The sequence below is a fragment of the Erpetoichthys calabaricus genome, chromosome 1 (genome assembly GCF_900747795.2).
Source record: "Erpetoichthys calabaricus chromosome 1, fErpCal1.3, whole genome shotgun sequence".
NCBI classification, from domain to species: Eukaryota; Metazoa; Chordata; class Cladistia; order Polypteriformes; family Polypteridae; genus Erpetoichthys; species Erpetoichthys calabaricus.
In genome coordinates, this window is record NC_041394.2 from 71953631 (window position 1) to 71966733 (window position 13103).

General features: G+C 38.3%; 1 protein-coding gene across 6 annotated transcripts in view; it reads left to right on the plus strand.

The window, feature by feature from the left end:
• phf1 (PHD finger protein 1) overlaps nt 1-13103 on the plus strand; it is a 44505-nt gene that overhangs the window by 7857 nt on the left and 23545 nt on the right. For all 6 annotated transcript variants that reach the window (XR_007935359.1, XM_028801881.2, XM_028801864.2 and 3 more), the window contains exons 8-11: nt 413-481; nt 6365-6488; nt 6821-6888; nt 6976-7128. Coding sequence is in view for 5 of the 6 variants with exons in the window: in XM_028801881.2 (XP_028657714.2) it covers nt 413-481; nt 6365-6488; nt 6821-6888; nt 6976-7128 (414 nt within the window). In the remaining variant the exon portion in view is untranslated. The remainder of the gene's footprint in view (nt 1-412; nt 482-6364; nt 6489-6820; nt 6889-6975; nt 7129-13103) is intronic.

The following is a 13103-nucleotide window of genomic DNA, read 5'->3' on the forward strand; positions in this document are numbered from 1 at the left end:
TAAAGACTGCTAAAAAGACCATAATGGTTTCTATTTTAAGATTATAGCTTGTCTGATAACACTTTGCAAAGGACAATTTTAGTTGAACAGTACATGTTCCTTTTTCCTGGTAATATCATTTGTTCAGGCTGCTTGGGGATGATAGGTTTATTTTGATTTATTTATAAACTGTGCATGTAATGGGAGATGCCCTTGTTGCACTGTTGATCGCTGTAATACATTTATTTGTTTAAGCTGATGATGAGGACATTTGCTTTGTTATAATGAGCTGTTTGGTGCGGGGAGTGCAGCCTCCTTAACTGACAGAGCTGACTCAGTCTCACAATTTTTCCAGTATTTTCAATGATGTCAATGATGCGAATGCTGCTTCCACCTTTTATATTATGTGACTGTGTCTTCCTCTTTGTTACAGGTTCTACCAGTTTGAATGCTCTGTCTGCACAAGGGGGCCTGAGACTATTAGGAGACTCCCAATGAACTGGTAAGAATAAAGATAAGTTCTCTAAATGACCTTTATACTAGGTGTAGTTGAGAGACATAGCATTGTGTTCTGGTTGTTATGAATGATTTCAGAGTATGAAGGGTTAATTTATGTTGTACTGTTTACAGTTGTCATACAAAGAAGCGTTTGGCAGCCTTTGTGACACATATTATAAAACTGGCTAATGTCTTCTTTTCATGTCCCCATATTGTGATGTTGTTATGTGACTGAAGAACAGTGAAGCTGATGTACTGTGAAAAAATGTGCATATAAAAACATTTTTAAGGCATTCTTAGTTTGTTTTTTAATTTTTTTTTTTGCAAATGTAAATGGGAGAAAGCAAAGGAAACATCAGTGATAGTTTAACAGATTCTTAATGCCACTAACATTCCATCTAGACTCAGTGGTCATCTCATACAGTATGTCCTGGCAATGGCTACTCTTGCCCAGGCTTCTCAGAAATTACCAGAGCTTTTTCTTTACTCCTTCATTCTTTCACACTTTAATTTCAATGTTTACTTCCTGTATGTAACGACTTGGGATTCATTTGCATGTGCCCTTTCAGCAAACATAAAACATAAAGGAAACACATATAAATGTTAGGAACGATGTCCACAATATGTGCAATATATAGTGCAAAAAGCATGACATGTTTGGGTTTTAAAGAAGAGCAGTCATGCAGGTAATGTTCAACAGCTATTCACCACTAGTGGTGAGCGGACCCTGCTGAATTTGCTTTGTCTCAAGTTTGGCAAAAATGCGAAAATGTTCAGTAATTTTGTGGGAAACTCAGCAAACATATTGAAGTGAAGGAGAAACTGAACTAGTTTTGAGTGGATTATAATGGTGCAATGATCTTTTAATTGTTCTTGAGGGCTACAGAAGTGTCTGCCAGCTATGTTGGACCAATTGTATCCAAAAATGAGACCTGAGCTGGGCACCCAACATACCTCTCTGAGGTAACATTATACTCAGTCCACAATAATCCAAGGCATGCATGTATATGCTGTAAATTATTCTCAAATGCACAAAGAACTATTCGGGCAGCACCGTAAAGTGTGAGGGGTAGTGTGCTTACAGCATGCTTGTATGAAAGTTCTTTGCATGTGTGATGCAAATTGGGCAGGTAGCATAGATTGGGTAGTGACATCCTTGTCCAACATGGTTGCTAAAGCTCTGTGATGTCATGATGGCCTCGCAAAGCATCATAGGATGCTGGGAAAAAAAGTTTGTCTAAGCTGGCCACAAGGTGACTTTTAAGGGAAAAAGTTGGCTAACAAGGTCACAGGCAAACCTTACAAATTTGCAACAAAATATACTTAAGTAAATTTTTGCAATCAGCAGCATTCACCACACGTAAGTCCTGGAATAAAAGCTTTTTTGAATCTTGCACTCTGGAATTTGACACCAGCATACTTTGTTTTAGCAAGCAGTGCCTATAAGTCAACTCTTTTAAGCGGTGACAGTGGATGGCCCTTTATAACTGTTGGCGAGAGCGAGCTTTATTCAAAGCTTTAGAGTTTTTAGTTGCTCTTAAATGTCCATGTAATGTACTTCTATCCTGTCTTGCTTTTAATGGATGGAGTGAGTTCATAAAATGGATGCATGGATGGAGAGGCATGTGGTCATCATAGTATATTGCTTTCCAGTAACCATTACCAAAGTAGCACACAAAAGGCACTCTATCTGCCTTACCTTGTGTTAAAGTTTTTAACCACTTGACTTGAGCCTTTTGTCCATTATGTGGAGAGGCTCTTTACAGCTTCATTGGCATCAGAGCTTCATTGGCATGTGGCAGATTATGGATTTTAATGCATCCTTCTGTTCTTAATCATACAGCCTTTGCCTCCAGTCAATTTTTGTTTTAGCCTCCTAGTGATTACCAAGTTGTAAATCCCTTATCAGAATGCAACCTCGCTTCTTTTGTAAGATGTTGGCATAATGGACATCTGTGGAGCATCTTGCATAATCCACCAAAACGCAGATTTTTGCATGTACAACACATTCTTAATGAGAGGCCAGTTCCAGTTCAGGGTCCATCTCTTTTTATTTAGAACTCTGCAACAGAGTTCTAACAATGGAGTGTCTTACATATATATTTATCTATATGTTTATTTGCTTAGTGAACGCTTTTATCCAAAGCGACTTACAAAAGCGGTCAACAAAATTGAGTTAACGCTAGTCTGGGGACCGTTTGGGAAACAAACATTGCACGATAGGGTACGAAATTGATAATCACAAGTGAGGTTGTCTCTGAGCTCTTAACAGCTGATATCAGTTAGACAGAAACTCACCAAATAAAATAGTCTTCCAAAGCTTCTTAAAAAATTAAGGGAGTCCGCACTTCAGGTGGAAATGGGCAGCTGAATCCACCAGTCAGAAGCTGCACATAAAAAGAGTCTGGACTGAGATTTGATATCAAACTGTGGTGGCATCAACAGACACCATTCAACATCAGACCTTCGTGGACAAGAAAAAGTGTAGGACCTCCATATATACAGGTGCAGACCCACTGACTACTCTTTAGGTAACCATGAAGGATTTGAACCTAACATGTGCTGCTATAGGAAGCCAATGTAGTGATCTGAAGAGAGGAGTGATGTGTGCCTGCCTTGGTGTGTTGAACACAAACCTGCCACCTGATACATGCTGGTGCACCTGTCAGCATAAAGTTACAGTAGTCTAGACGTAAGAAGACCAAAGGCTGGATCAGAGGTTGTGCTGCATATTCTGTCTACAGCTTGATCTACAAGACTGAGAGACCACAGATACATGGTCCCTGAGGGACAGTTGGTCATTAATCACAACCCTAAGGTTGCATACTGACTTAGCTATAGTGAGCCAAGCTGAACAGAGATAAGGAGCTGAATAGATGGATGAGCTGGGATAACAAGAATGTCTTTCTTTACCAGGTGTACCTTCATCCATTTTGCAATATCAGTGATACATGTAGAAATTCTAACTGATACTGCTGATACAGCTGTGTGTCATCAGCATAGCACTGATAGGAAAAACCATGAGAGTGGATAGGGCCTAGTGAGTAGGTATATCGAGAGAAGAAGAGAGGGACCAACACTGATCCTTGTGGCACCGCAGTGCTTGCCTGGTGCACACCTGACATCTCCCCACACCAGGAAACATGGTAGGATCTGCCCGGGATTTAGGACTCATACTATATAAGGGCAGTTGTAGTGATGTCAAGGCCAGAGAGGGTGGCAAGTCAGATCTGGTGGTTGACTGTGTCAAAGGCAGAGGAGAAATCTAATAGGATGAGCACTATGACCTGTTGGTAGGTCAGGCCTGGCATAACATTTTGACAATGGTGAGTAGAGCTCTCGGTGTGGAGTGGCTTTTCTTGAATCCTGACTGATTAGGATCAAGCAGTTTGTTCAGTATACTTTTTACCTGCTTGATTTTTATCCTCTGGCTCAGGTTAAGTTTCAGCATTTCAACTCTGGTATTCTATGGTTCTTTGTAGAAGAATTCAAATTATCACATTACAAGGGGTATTAAATGGTTATCCAAAGAGACTAATATAGGTTTATAGTGCCATTATTGGCATGTGTGCAAATACAGTGAAATTGTTAATGTTCATGTGCTAACCAACATGCACCAGTTTCTACTCTCTGGTGCCACCTCTTATAATAATAATAATGATGCATTTTATTTATAGGGCACTTTACATTAGTATTAAATCTCAAAATGCTACATAAAAAGTTTAAACAATGGCAAAGCAAGATAAAAACAGAGATAAAACAACAGTAATTAGTAGCATTCTTGTTAATAAGCTTTCCTAAATAGAAAAGTCTTTAGCTGTTTTTTAAAACAGCCCGCAATCTGCTGTGTTCTCAGGCGCTCTGGTAGGGCATTCCAAAGCCGTGGAGCAGCAGTTGCAAAGGCTCGGTCACCCATTGTACGAAGTTTGGTCACAGGGAGGCGAAGGCGGTAGGTATTTGCAAAATGGAGGTTTCTTGTAGTGGATTGTAGTATAAGGAGTTCCTTAAGATATTGTGGAGCATTTCCATGGATACACTGGTGAGTAAGCAAACAGAGTTTGTATTCAATATGGAGGTGAATAGGGAGGCAATGAAGTGACCGAAGGTTTGGTGAAATGTGTTCATATTTCTGCACCCTCATCAGCATTCTTGCAGCACTATTTTGAATTTGTTGGAGCTTTTGAAGGCTCTTGCTGGGGATCCCGATGAGGAGTGCATTACAATCCCAATAATCCAGCCTGGATGAGACAAAAGCATGAACCAGCTTTTCAGCATCACAGAGGGAGAGGTAGGAACGGAGTTTGGCTATGTTTCGGAGATGAAGGAATGTAATTTTACAAAGGTGATGAACATGTGTTTCAAATGACAGATGGGAGTCTAACTTGACACTCAGATTTGTAACAGAAAGGGAGAGGGTAATGGTATGGTCAGAAAAGGAAATACAATTTACAGTGGAACGAAGTTAATGGGGGGTGCCAATTAAAAGAGCTTCCTTTTTAGTGCTGTTCAGCTTCAGGAAGATCTTGGACATCCAGGCCTCAATCTCATCCAAGCAAGTGGAAAGAGTTGATGGAGGTGTAAGAGAAGTCGAATGTCGAATCCAGTCTCACACGGAGCCGCATATCATCGGCATAGCAATGGAATGAAACTCCATGGTTTGCGGATGATGTGACCCAGGGGTAGCATATAGATATTAAAAAGGGTCGGCCCAAGGACTGATCCTTGTGGGACCCCACAGGTGACAGTGTGGGTATGAGATTTAGCATCCCCCAAGGCCACATACTCAGCCCTATCTGTAAGATAGGACTCGAACCACTCCAAAGCAATGCCAGAAAGTCCAATTATATAGTGAAGACGATGAAGGAGAATATTATGACCTCCCGTATCAAGTGCAGCTGTGAGATTCATTAGGATAAGGAGTGATGGAGAGCCCTGGTCAGCAGCCATCAGGAGGTCATTGGTGACTCTGACCAGGGCTGTCTCTGTACTATGAGAAGTTTGGAAACCAGATTGAAATTTTTCAAACAGATTGAAATTGTTGAAATCAAACCTTAAGGTGTTTTCACAAAAACATTAGGTAACGGGTATGTACATACGCACAAGGAAAGCAAATTTTTTTTTTTTCATTTTTTTTAATGTTTCATTTGGTTTTTACTAGTGTTGGTTAAGGTCTTGCATGATTTGTCTTGATTTCAGCATTCACATTTCAATAAGGGTGTGTAGATTTATATATATTGCAGTGCTACCCAGTGATTGTCAGTGCTGTGCAAATGGATAACGTGCTCTTTTATATTTCTCTCTGTTAGGCAACACATTGTCCTAAGAAGGACGGCTCGATTTAGACACACTAGTTGGAAATTGTGCAGCTGTAGCAGGCTTGCCATTTTTGGCTTCCCTCAGCTAGCAATGGAGCTGATCATTTGAATGATGGAATGCCAGCTCATACTGATAGTGACTCATCACAGATGCAGCTTGCCAAGGCCATTGCAGTGCTTTGTGTTTTTGGTTATGTTTAACTTATACGGTCAAATCACACTGCATATACTGCATTTAACCTCTTAACTGATGCTATTCTGTCTTATATTTAGCTGTGTATATTTTTTAAATTTATAAATTAGTTTGAGTTTGTAAATGCTATATTGTTTGATGTTAGTGCTTTATTTGTATTTATTGGATAAACAGTTTTAACAATGTTTTACTAAAAACATTTTAGTTTTAATTAAATGGAAATAAAAAACAGAAACTAGAAATTATTTCAGCTAAAGCTAAAACAGTGAGGGACCCTTGAGTTCAGATTTCAAAGCATTGTAGGACACAATTTTCCATAGAGTCTGGAGCAGTAGACAACATCTCAGTTTCTTTATCTCACCTTTCTGTTTATTTCCAGGGTAGATGTGTCACACCTGGTCTTGTACCACCTAAGTCTGTGCTGCAAGAAGAAATACTTTGATTTTGAGCGTGAGATTTTGTCCTTCATCAACGAGAACTGGGATTCACTGATGCTGGGATCGGTGTGTACTTTTATGCTTATGTTTTACTTGCCCCATTACGCAAATGTAACAGTGAAATTCTAATTATGGAGTATGTTAGCTCTAATATTACAGGGCTTGCTAATTATTAAAGCTGCTGTTGCGGAAATCTGTGAGAGCGCTGCTGACTTTGATATGAGAAGCATGCGCAGTGTTGGGTAAGGATGGCGCATGTGTCAGTGTATGAGTGCATCTGTATAGTGGAGGCCAGTTAAAAAGAAAGAGAGAGCAAGAGAGAGGGAGCTGGATATGAACACAGAGCATGGCCTCTACTGGAATAAATTTTACTCTTCTTCTTTATCACCCTTTAACAGCTGTCAGACACACCCAAATCAGAGCGAGGTGAGAATATCCTCACTGCCTTGAACTCACACAGAGACAGGTAAAGTTCTTATTCTGACCATGAGAAAGAAATTTTCATTTATTTTATAAATAGGCAATAAGGTAATTATATTTGGCTTTTCTTTAGATTTGTTTCTGGTAAAGAAATTAAAAAGAAGAAATGTCTATTTGGGCTACATCTACGGGCACCTCCCCCTTTAACCTCTGACCTGACACCTGTGACACCTGATCTGTCCTCTGTGATGCCACAGGGGGGAGGTTCATCCCAGTCCAGAAGAAGGTAGCTTTTGTTTCTGCATTGCTTCTAAAATTTGAGGTGTTTGATTTAAATTTTACTGTTAACAATAATTTATAACATAATAGTTTACAAACTCTTCCTTGTGCCTGATGCTTGCCTGGATAGGCTCCAGCTTCCCAATGACCATTCTCAGGTTGATTGGTTTTTGAAAATGGATGGAAGGATGGAGAGTTTACAACCCATTACAGCTATACTGTAAAAGACCATGCTAGATGTGCTGGAGCTAGCATAGTGTCTGTAAATACCTCAATGCAACAAATGAAAGTTCTATTTGTGATTCATATCCTGTGTTATTTGAGACACTTCAACACACAATGTTTGCCAGGCAGTCTCTTGGGGTAACTCAGAAGTTGAGTATTGGCTTGTAAATTAATTAAAGTGCTTCCTTCAAACACATTTTAAGAATGTAATAATGAATGTATCACAGTCCCCACAAAAGCAGGCAGTTTCCAGATATAGCTGGGATAGCCAGCCCACGCAAGCCTTTTGGTTCATGGACAGCACAATTAAGGAATTCCAGTCTCTTTTGTGATGATGCACTGTTGAAATGAGTAGCTTAGAGCTGCAATGTATCCCTTTGGAGTCTGTTTTATTAGGTTGGAAAGCAATACTGAGGAAACATTATTGATGAGATATTTGGTAGAATTTTTACAAACAAACTTAATTTTTTGAACACCAGCTCTATAGGATGTATAGTGACGGTAATGTTTTTACTAATTCATATTTTTTTCACTGGACCACAGGCAGCTTACATTCATTGTTTATTGTCCTGTAGTAAGTAATTTGTAACAATTAAACCTGTAAAGTTTTGGTTTCTAATTGAACACCCTATAATTTTGACTGTATTACTAGTCAAAGTCAATGAGTGGAAAAATGGCTTAAAAATCCAGTGCCAATATACATTTGCTCATTAAAGTGACACATAAAATAACACTTTTTTTCCTTTGTATCTTAATACTGAGCATTACAGTGTTGAAATGATTAAAGGTGCTGCTTAACAACACCATAATCCGGAGTTAAATTTGTAGGCCCTTTGTACATTTTTTTTTCTTTTTCCTTCTGAATTTTCTTCTGGTGTCCTGGTTTTCTCCTTCATCTCATAAACATACAGGTTATGTTGATTGGTGTTTTTAAAATGACCAGTCAGGTCCCAATCAGGGTGGTTCATCATTTGGTGGTCGCAGCAATACACTGTATTAGTGCTTGCTGATGTGAGTGAATGAGTGAGTCCTGCGATGGACTGGTGGCTTGTCCAGGTGTGGTCCTCAGCTAGCAACTAATGTTACCAGGATTGAATAAGTGGTTTGAAAAGTAAATGAGCAAATCACTTATTAATTGAAAATTACAAATAAAAATACTTTATTAGCTCTGAAGAAATTATAATAATCTGTTTTAGACAACTTCTGTATAAAGTCTATTATCCTTGAATCTACACGTCTACCCATTTGTTTGCTTTTCAGATCATAATAGGGGACATGGTGGTGTTGTGATATAATAGACTGGAAAAAAAATCAAAGTTTTTCTGTTGATCACTAGATTATGAATTAATAATCGAATGACAGAAAATAGAAAACTTTCTGGCTATGCAAAATCATTGGCAGAATTTTAAACAAATGTTAAACCATCAATTCACTGAAACCAAAGAATATAAATAGAATCAAGTTCAAACCTAGAAAAATGCCAAGGTCAAAAACAAAATTACAAATCCTACTTTAAAGTTGTTAGCCATCATCTCTGGGTACATCCATTATTCTTTTTAGATTAGAATACAAAAACCTTTCTGGTTTTTTTTTTGGGCAAAAAATCACGTCAGAGTACACATACAAACTAAAAATGATTGTGCTGAGATTAGTTGCAATGTCCGCACTCCCTACTTGTACCACTAAAACACAAAGTAATTGAAAGGGAACAAAACAAAATCACATAAAAAGGAAAGATAGCATAATGATGTAACCAAACACCCCTACACATTTGAGAATGGTAGGTACAATGTTATTTTCCTCCAAAACAGAGTTAATCTCTTTTTAGTAAACTCATAAATATTCCCAGGCTGTCTTTGAAATATAATCCCACTGGTTTGTCTTCTGTCTGTCTCAGATTAAAGTCCTTGTTCACTGTGCTCAATTCACCTCCAAATCACCTCAACTGGCTCCTCTAGATTTGGAAAAGGAGTTGCTCTACTTCCAGGTCCTCTTGGACTTCTGAGATTCTCAGGCTATCTTGAAAGTTAAGGTCATCAGTCAACTACAAAACCGAGCCTCTTCGGTTTATATCTGTAGTCTTATTGTGTTTGTCAGCATGCACAGTTGGAAGGATGAGGTTAAAGGCTATTAATAAAAGTTGCTTTATCTCCATAAGTAAATCTTGACTCATTAGTTGTAAAAAGTGATGAGTCTTTCAAAGTTTTCCTTTTAATGCCCATAACCCCAATCATTGCCAAAGTTTATCGCCTTTTGCCAAGGATGGTCTCAGTTATGTCCTGGTTACTCCTTAAGCAGTTGACTGGTTTGCTAAAACTGCTTTAAGGCTACCTTAATGGTGTCCTCAGTGGCTCTGCTAAATCCCTGAACTGTTGCTTTTGTTTGGCAACTAGAGCAGCTGCCAGGCAGTACTCATCGATGAAATCTGGTGACCCTACTGCTGGTGTTACATGGAATGTCCTTCCTTTTGTTTGACTGTTATCTTAGTGTTGAAATCATCTGGTTTTTCCTTGGGCTGACATGATGACAGACATCAACATCTTTTTAGCTGAAATATCTTTTAGCTGGCTTCACTGCTTAGTTCTTCAACTGGATTCTTTTAGACTTGGCTGAACTTAAAACCTATTTTGGTCTGTCCAGTCAATACCATAGCTTTCTGTGTCAGCCAGCCACAGGTGTCGATTTGTAAATAGCTCAACATTTTTTCTTATTCAGATATGTAGAAGACCCGTCTTCAGATCAACCGCAATAACTACATGACCTTATTTAGAAGGTGCGTTGCTACCAGGCACACTTATAAGTTATGTATACCTTGTTTGGTATGGATATTGCATGAGTAGCATAGAAATCAAATAGCAACTCACCACTCAAATTCATATTAGACAGGCTGTTCCTTCTTATCATGCCTCTCCGGGTATCTGTGGCATTCATCATTTGAGCATTAAAGTTTCTTACCAGGTAATATCCTTTTGATCACCACACACTTCTTATCTAAGATGGGAGTATATACTGAAGAGCTTTTAAGCACATAACAGTTAACTATCTGTTTCCACTAACACTAACTGCACAGCAGCTAGACAAGAACATGTGAGTATCCATACACCCGCTTAAAATTTCATTGGAAACTTTGTAGAAAGGGATTAAATAAGAGAGCTGAGTACCACAATCAAGAATCATATCACCAAAGGTTATGCTGTGCATGGAGATATCCTCAGTCTACATCGAGTTAACACTTTACAATCTTTTACCTGAGATAGGACCCCTTGATCAGAATTTAAGTAACATATTATGTTCCAAGAGCTTGTTTCCAACATCAGGTTGTGCCCTTATTGCTTCCTCTGGATGATCCCAACTGGAAGTTTTTGGGGTAACCAGTTACTGAGTGTTAAGTGTTGCACAATACCCTCAGATATGCCTCAAGGAGTAGGTTTTGATACTCCTGTTCCCATCATTCCCGACAGCACAGCTTTAGGTTTTCCAAAGCACCCAACCTAGGCATCACACCAAGGTCATGATCCAGTCTGGGGCAATTATTTTTATATATACTAGAGAAAGAGCCCGTTTCGACAACGTAAGATGAAACGGGCACGAGTGGAATAGTAATAAATATAAGCACCACAAACCTGATATAGGTGTATTGAATGAATGCGTAATGAGGCCTCCAGCTGTAGTCGAAATCGCCTTTCAGGCCTCTAGAGCTTTAATCGAAGTTGCCTTTCTCTTTGAATTTTTGCGGCCGTAAATCCGCCACCTGCTGCGATGTTGGGGTTGGATGTCGGTCGAAGTCGCCTTTCTCTTTGAATTTTCGCGGTCGTAAATCCGCTGCTTGCCGCGATGTCAGTCTCGTATGGTTTTTCGGGCAGCTGTGCAGAAGGCGACTGCGCATTCGGCTTCAGACGTGCACAGAAGGTGACTGCGCATTCGGCTTCGGACAGAGAGTGAGTGAGTGAGTGAGTAGGCTGGCGAATTATAAGATATGTATGTATATATATATATATATATATATATATATATATATATATATATATATATATGTATATGTATATATATGTGTGTGTGTATATATATATATATATATATATATATATATATATATATATGTATATGTATATAAATAATATATCTTTCTCAAAAGAACCTACCCCAGCAGCTCTGGGAACAAGACAGGAGACAGCCCAGGACAAGGTTCCGCACTCCCATGTACAGTTCACTCACACTAATTTGGAATTTAAGATAATCTGCATGTCTTTGGTGATGTGGGAGGAAAACCAATGCAGACATGTGAAAAATGTGTAGAATTCACCTGGCCAAAGAGTAGGCGTGAGAGTTGAATCCGCAATGTTGGATGCCATTGTACAGCCCCATATCACACTATACATGATGTAATACACATATTATGTTATTGTTTTAGAAACTCAAGTCTTTATTAATAGACAAATGTTCTCTTTTCCATCTCAAATTCACTGTTTACCACCTGCAAGTTAGACAGCATTCATTACTGTTGACCTGGACAAAATCTGTGTTCCCATTGTTAAAGAATTTGAGTATTCTGTGTACTTGGATAAAATCCCAGGAAAACCTTTCTTACCTCAAGGCTAACTGCTGTGGTGCACCTGGTTGCTCTGCTCTGCTCTGCATACAGTATATTCTGAAACAGGTGTATATCTTTTGTAGTATGGAGACCAGACCTGCATGTAGCACTGTCGTGATTATCTTATTTAATGTATTGTATAAAAAGTATATTGTGTGCTTTTCTTTATTTATATTCTACTATTTTAATGATACAGTACATGTTTATATTTTGTTAGCCTTTTTTTATTGTCTCTGCTCATTTCATTCTAATGAGAAAAATAAGTGGATCTAAGTGCCTGTTTTCCTGAATTTGTATTATGTAGTGCTAAATTTTACTTTAACATCTAAATCTCCTTTTTATTATGTTTTTAATATTGTTTATTCATTTTTGGACTTTTGCCTATGTAGTGTGTGAGTATTTTGCTGTTTTCTGTAGCCTCTGAAGTTTATTTTTTGTTATTTAGGGTTTGTTTATCTTATCCAACCCTACATTATTATTATTATTATTATTATTATTATGTTTAGAAATTAAAAACTGCAATAGCCCTTACAAATAGTCTCCTTTTATCTTTTCCTTTTATTTTCTGAATGTTAACTACCTGTATGTTTCTGTTTGTAGACTTAACCTTGTGGATGAACATTTGTCCACAGATTTCAGGGAGTCTTTATTTTTTTTTTTTGGTTCAAAGATATCAGTGAGTCTTGCTACAGATAATCATTCGAATTAACTTGTGGCATTTACTGTTTGTAGCATATCTGATCTTTTTACAATGTGTTTATGGTACAGTTTCTTTTATAGTCAAAATTCTGGTGTACCAGTATGTGGGTATTTCATCATTCTTTGTTATTTAGTGTACTTTTATGATGTTTCACTGTGCATTAAGAGAGCACAAAAAACTGCTGATAACAAGTGTACACATAAACATGTATTTTCTTTGAATAAGGGATGCGTTCAGTGGTTTTCTGAGACCAAGGTTGGTCACTGCTAGTTTCTGGAGCAGAGGTGAAGGCAGCATAGCTTGGTATAGTAATGGATGGTACAACCAAGAGCACTGCAGCCTCTCAAGGCCAGGTCTTTTAATGTTTTTCCTACTTCTAATAAAATTATACCCTTTAGAAGTTAAAAATGGATCCTGTATGAAATGATGCTTTAAACTTACAATAAAGAGGTGAGTTAAGTTGAAA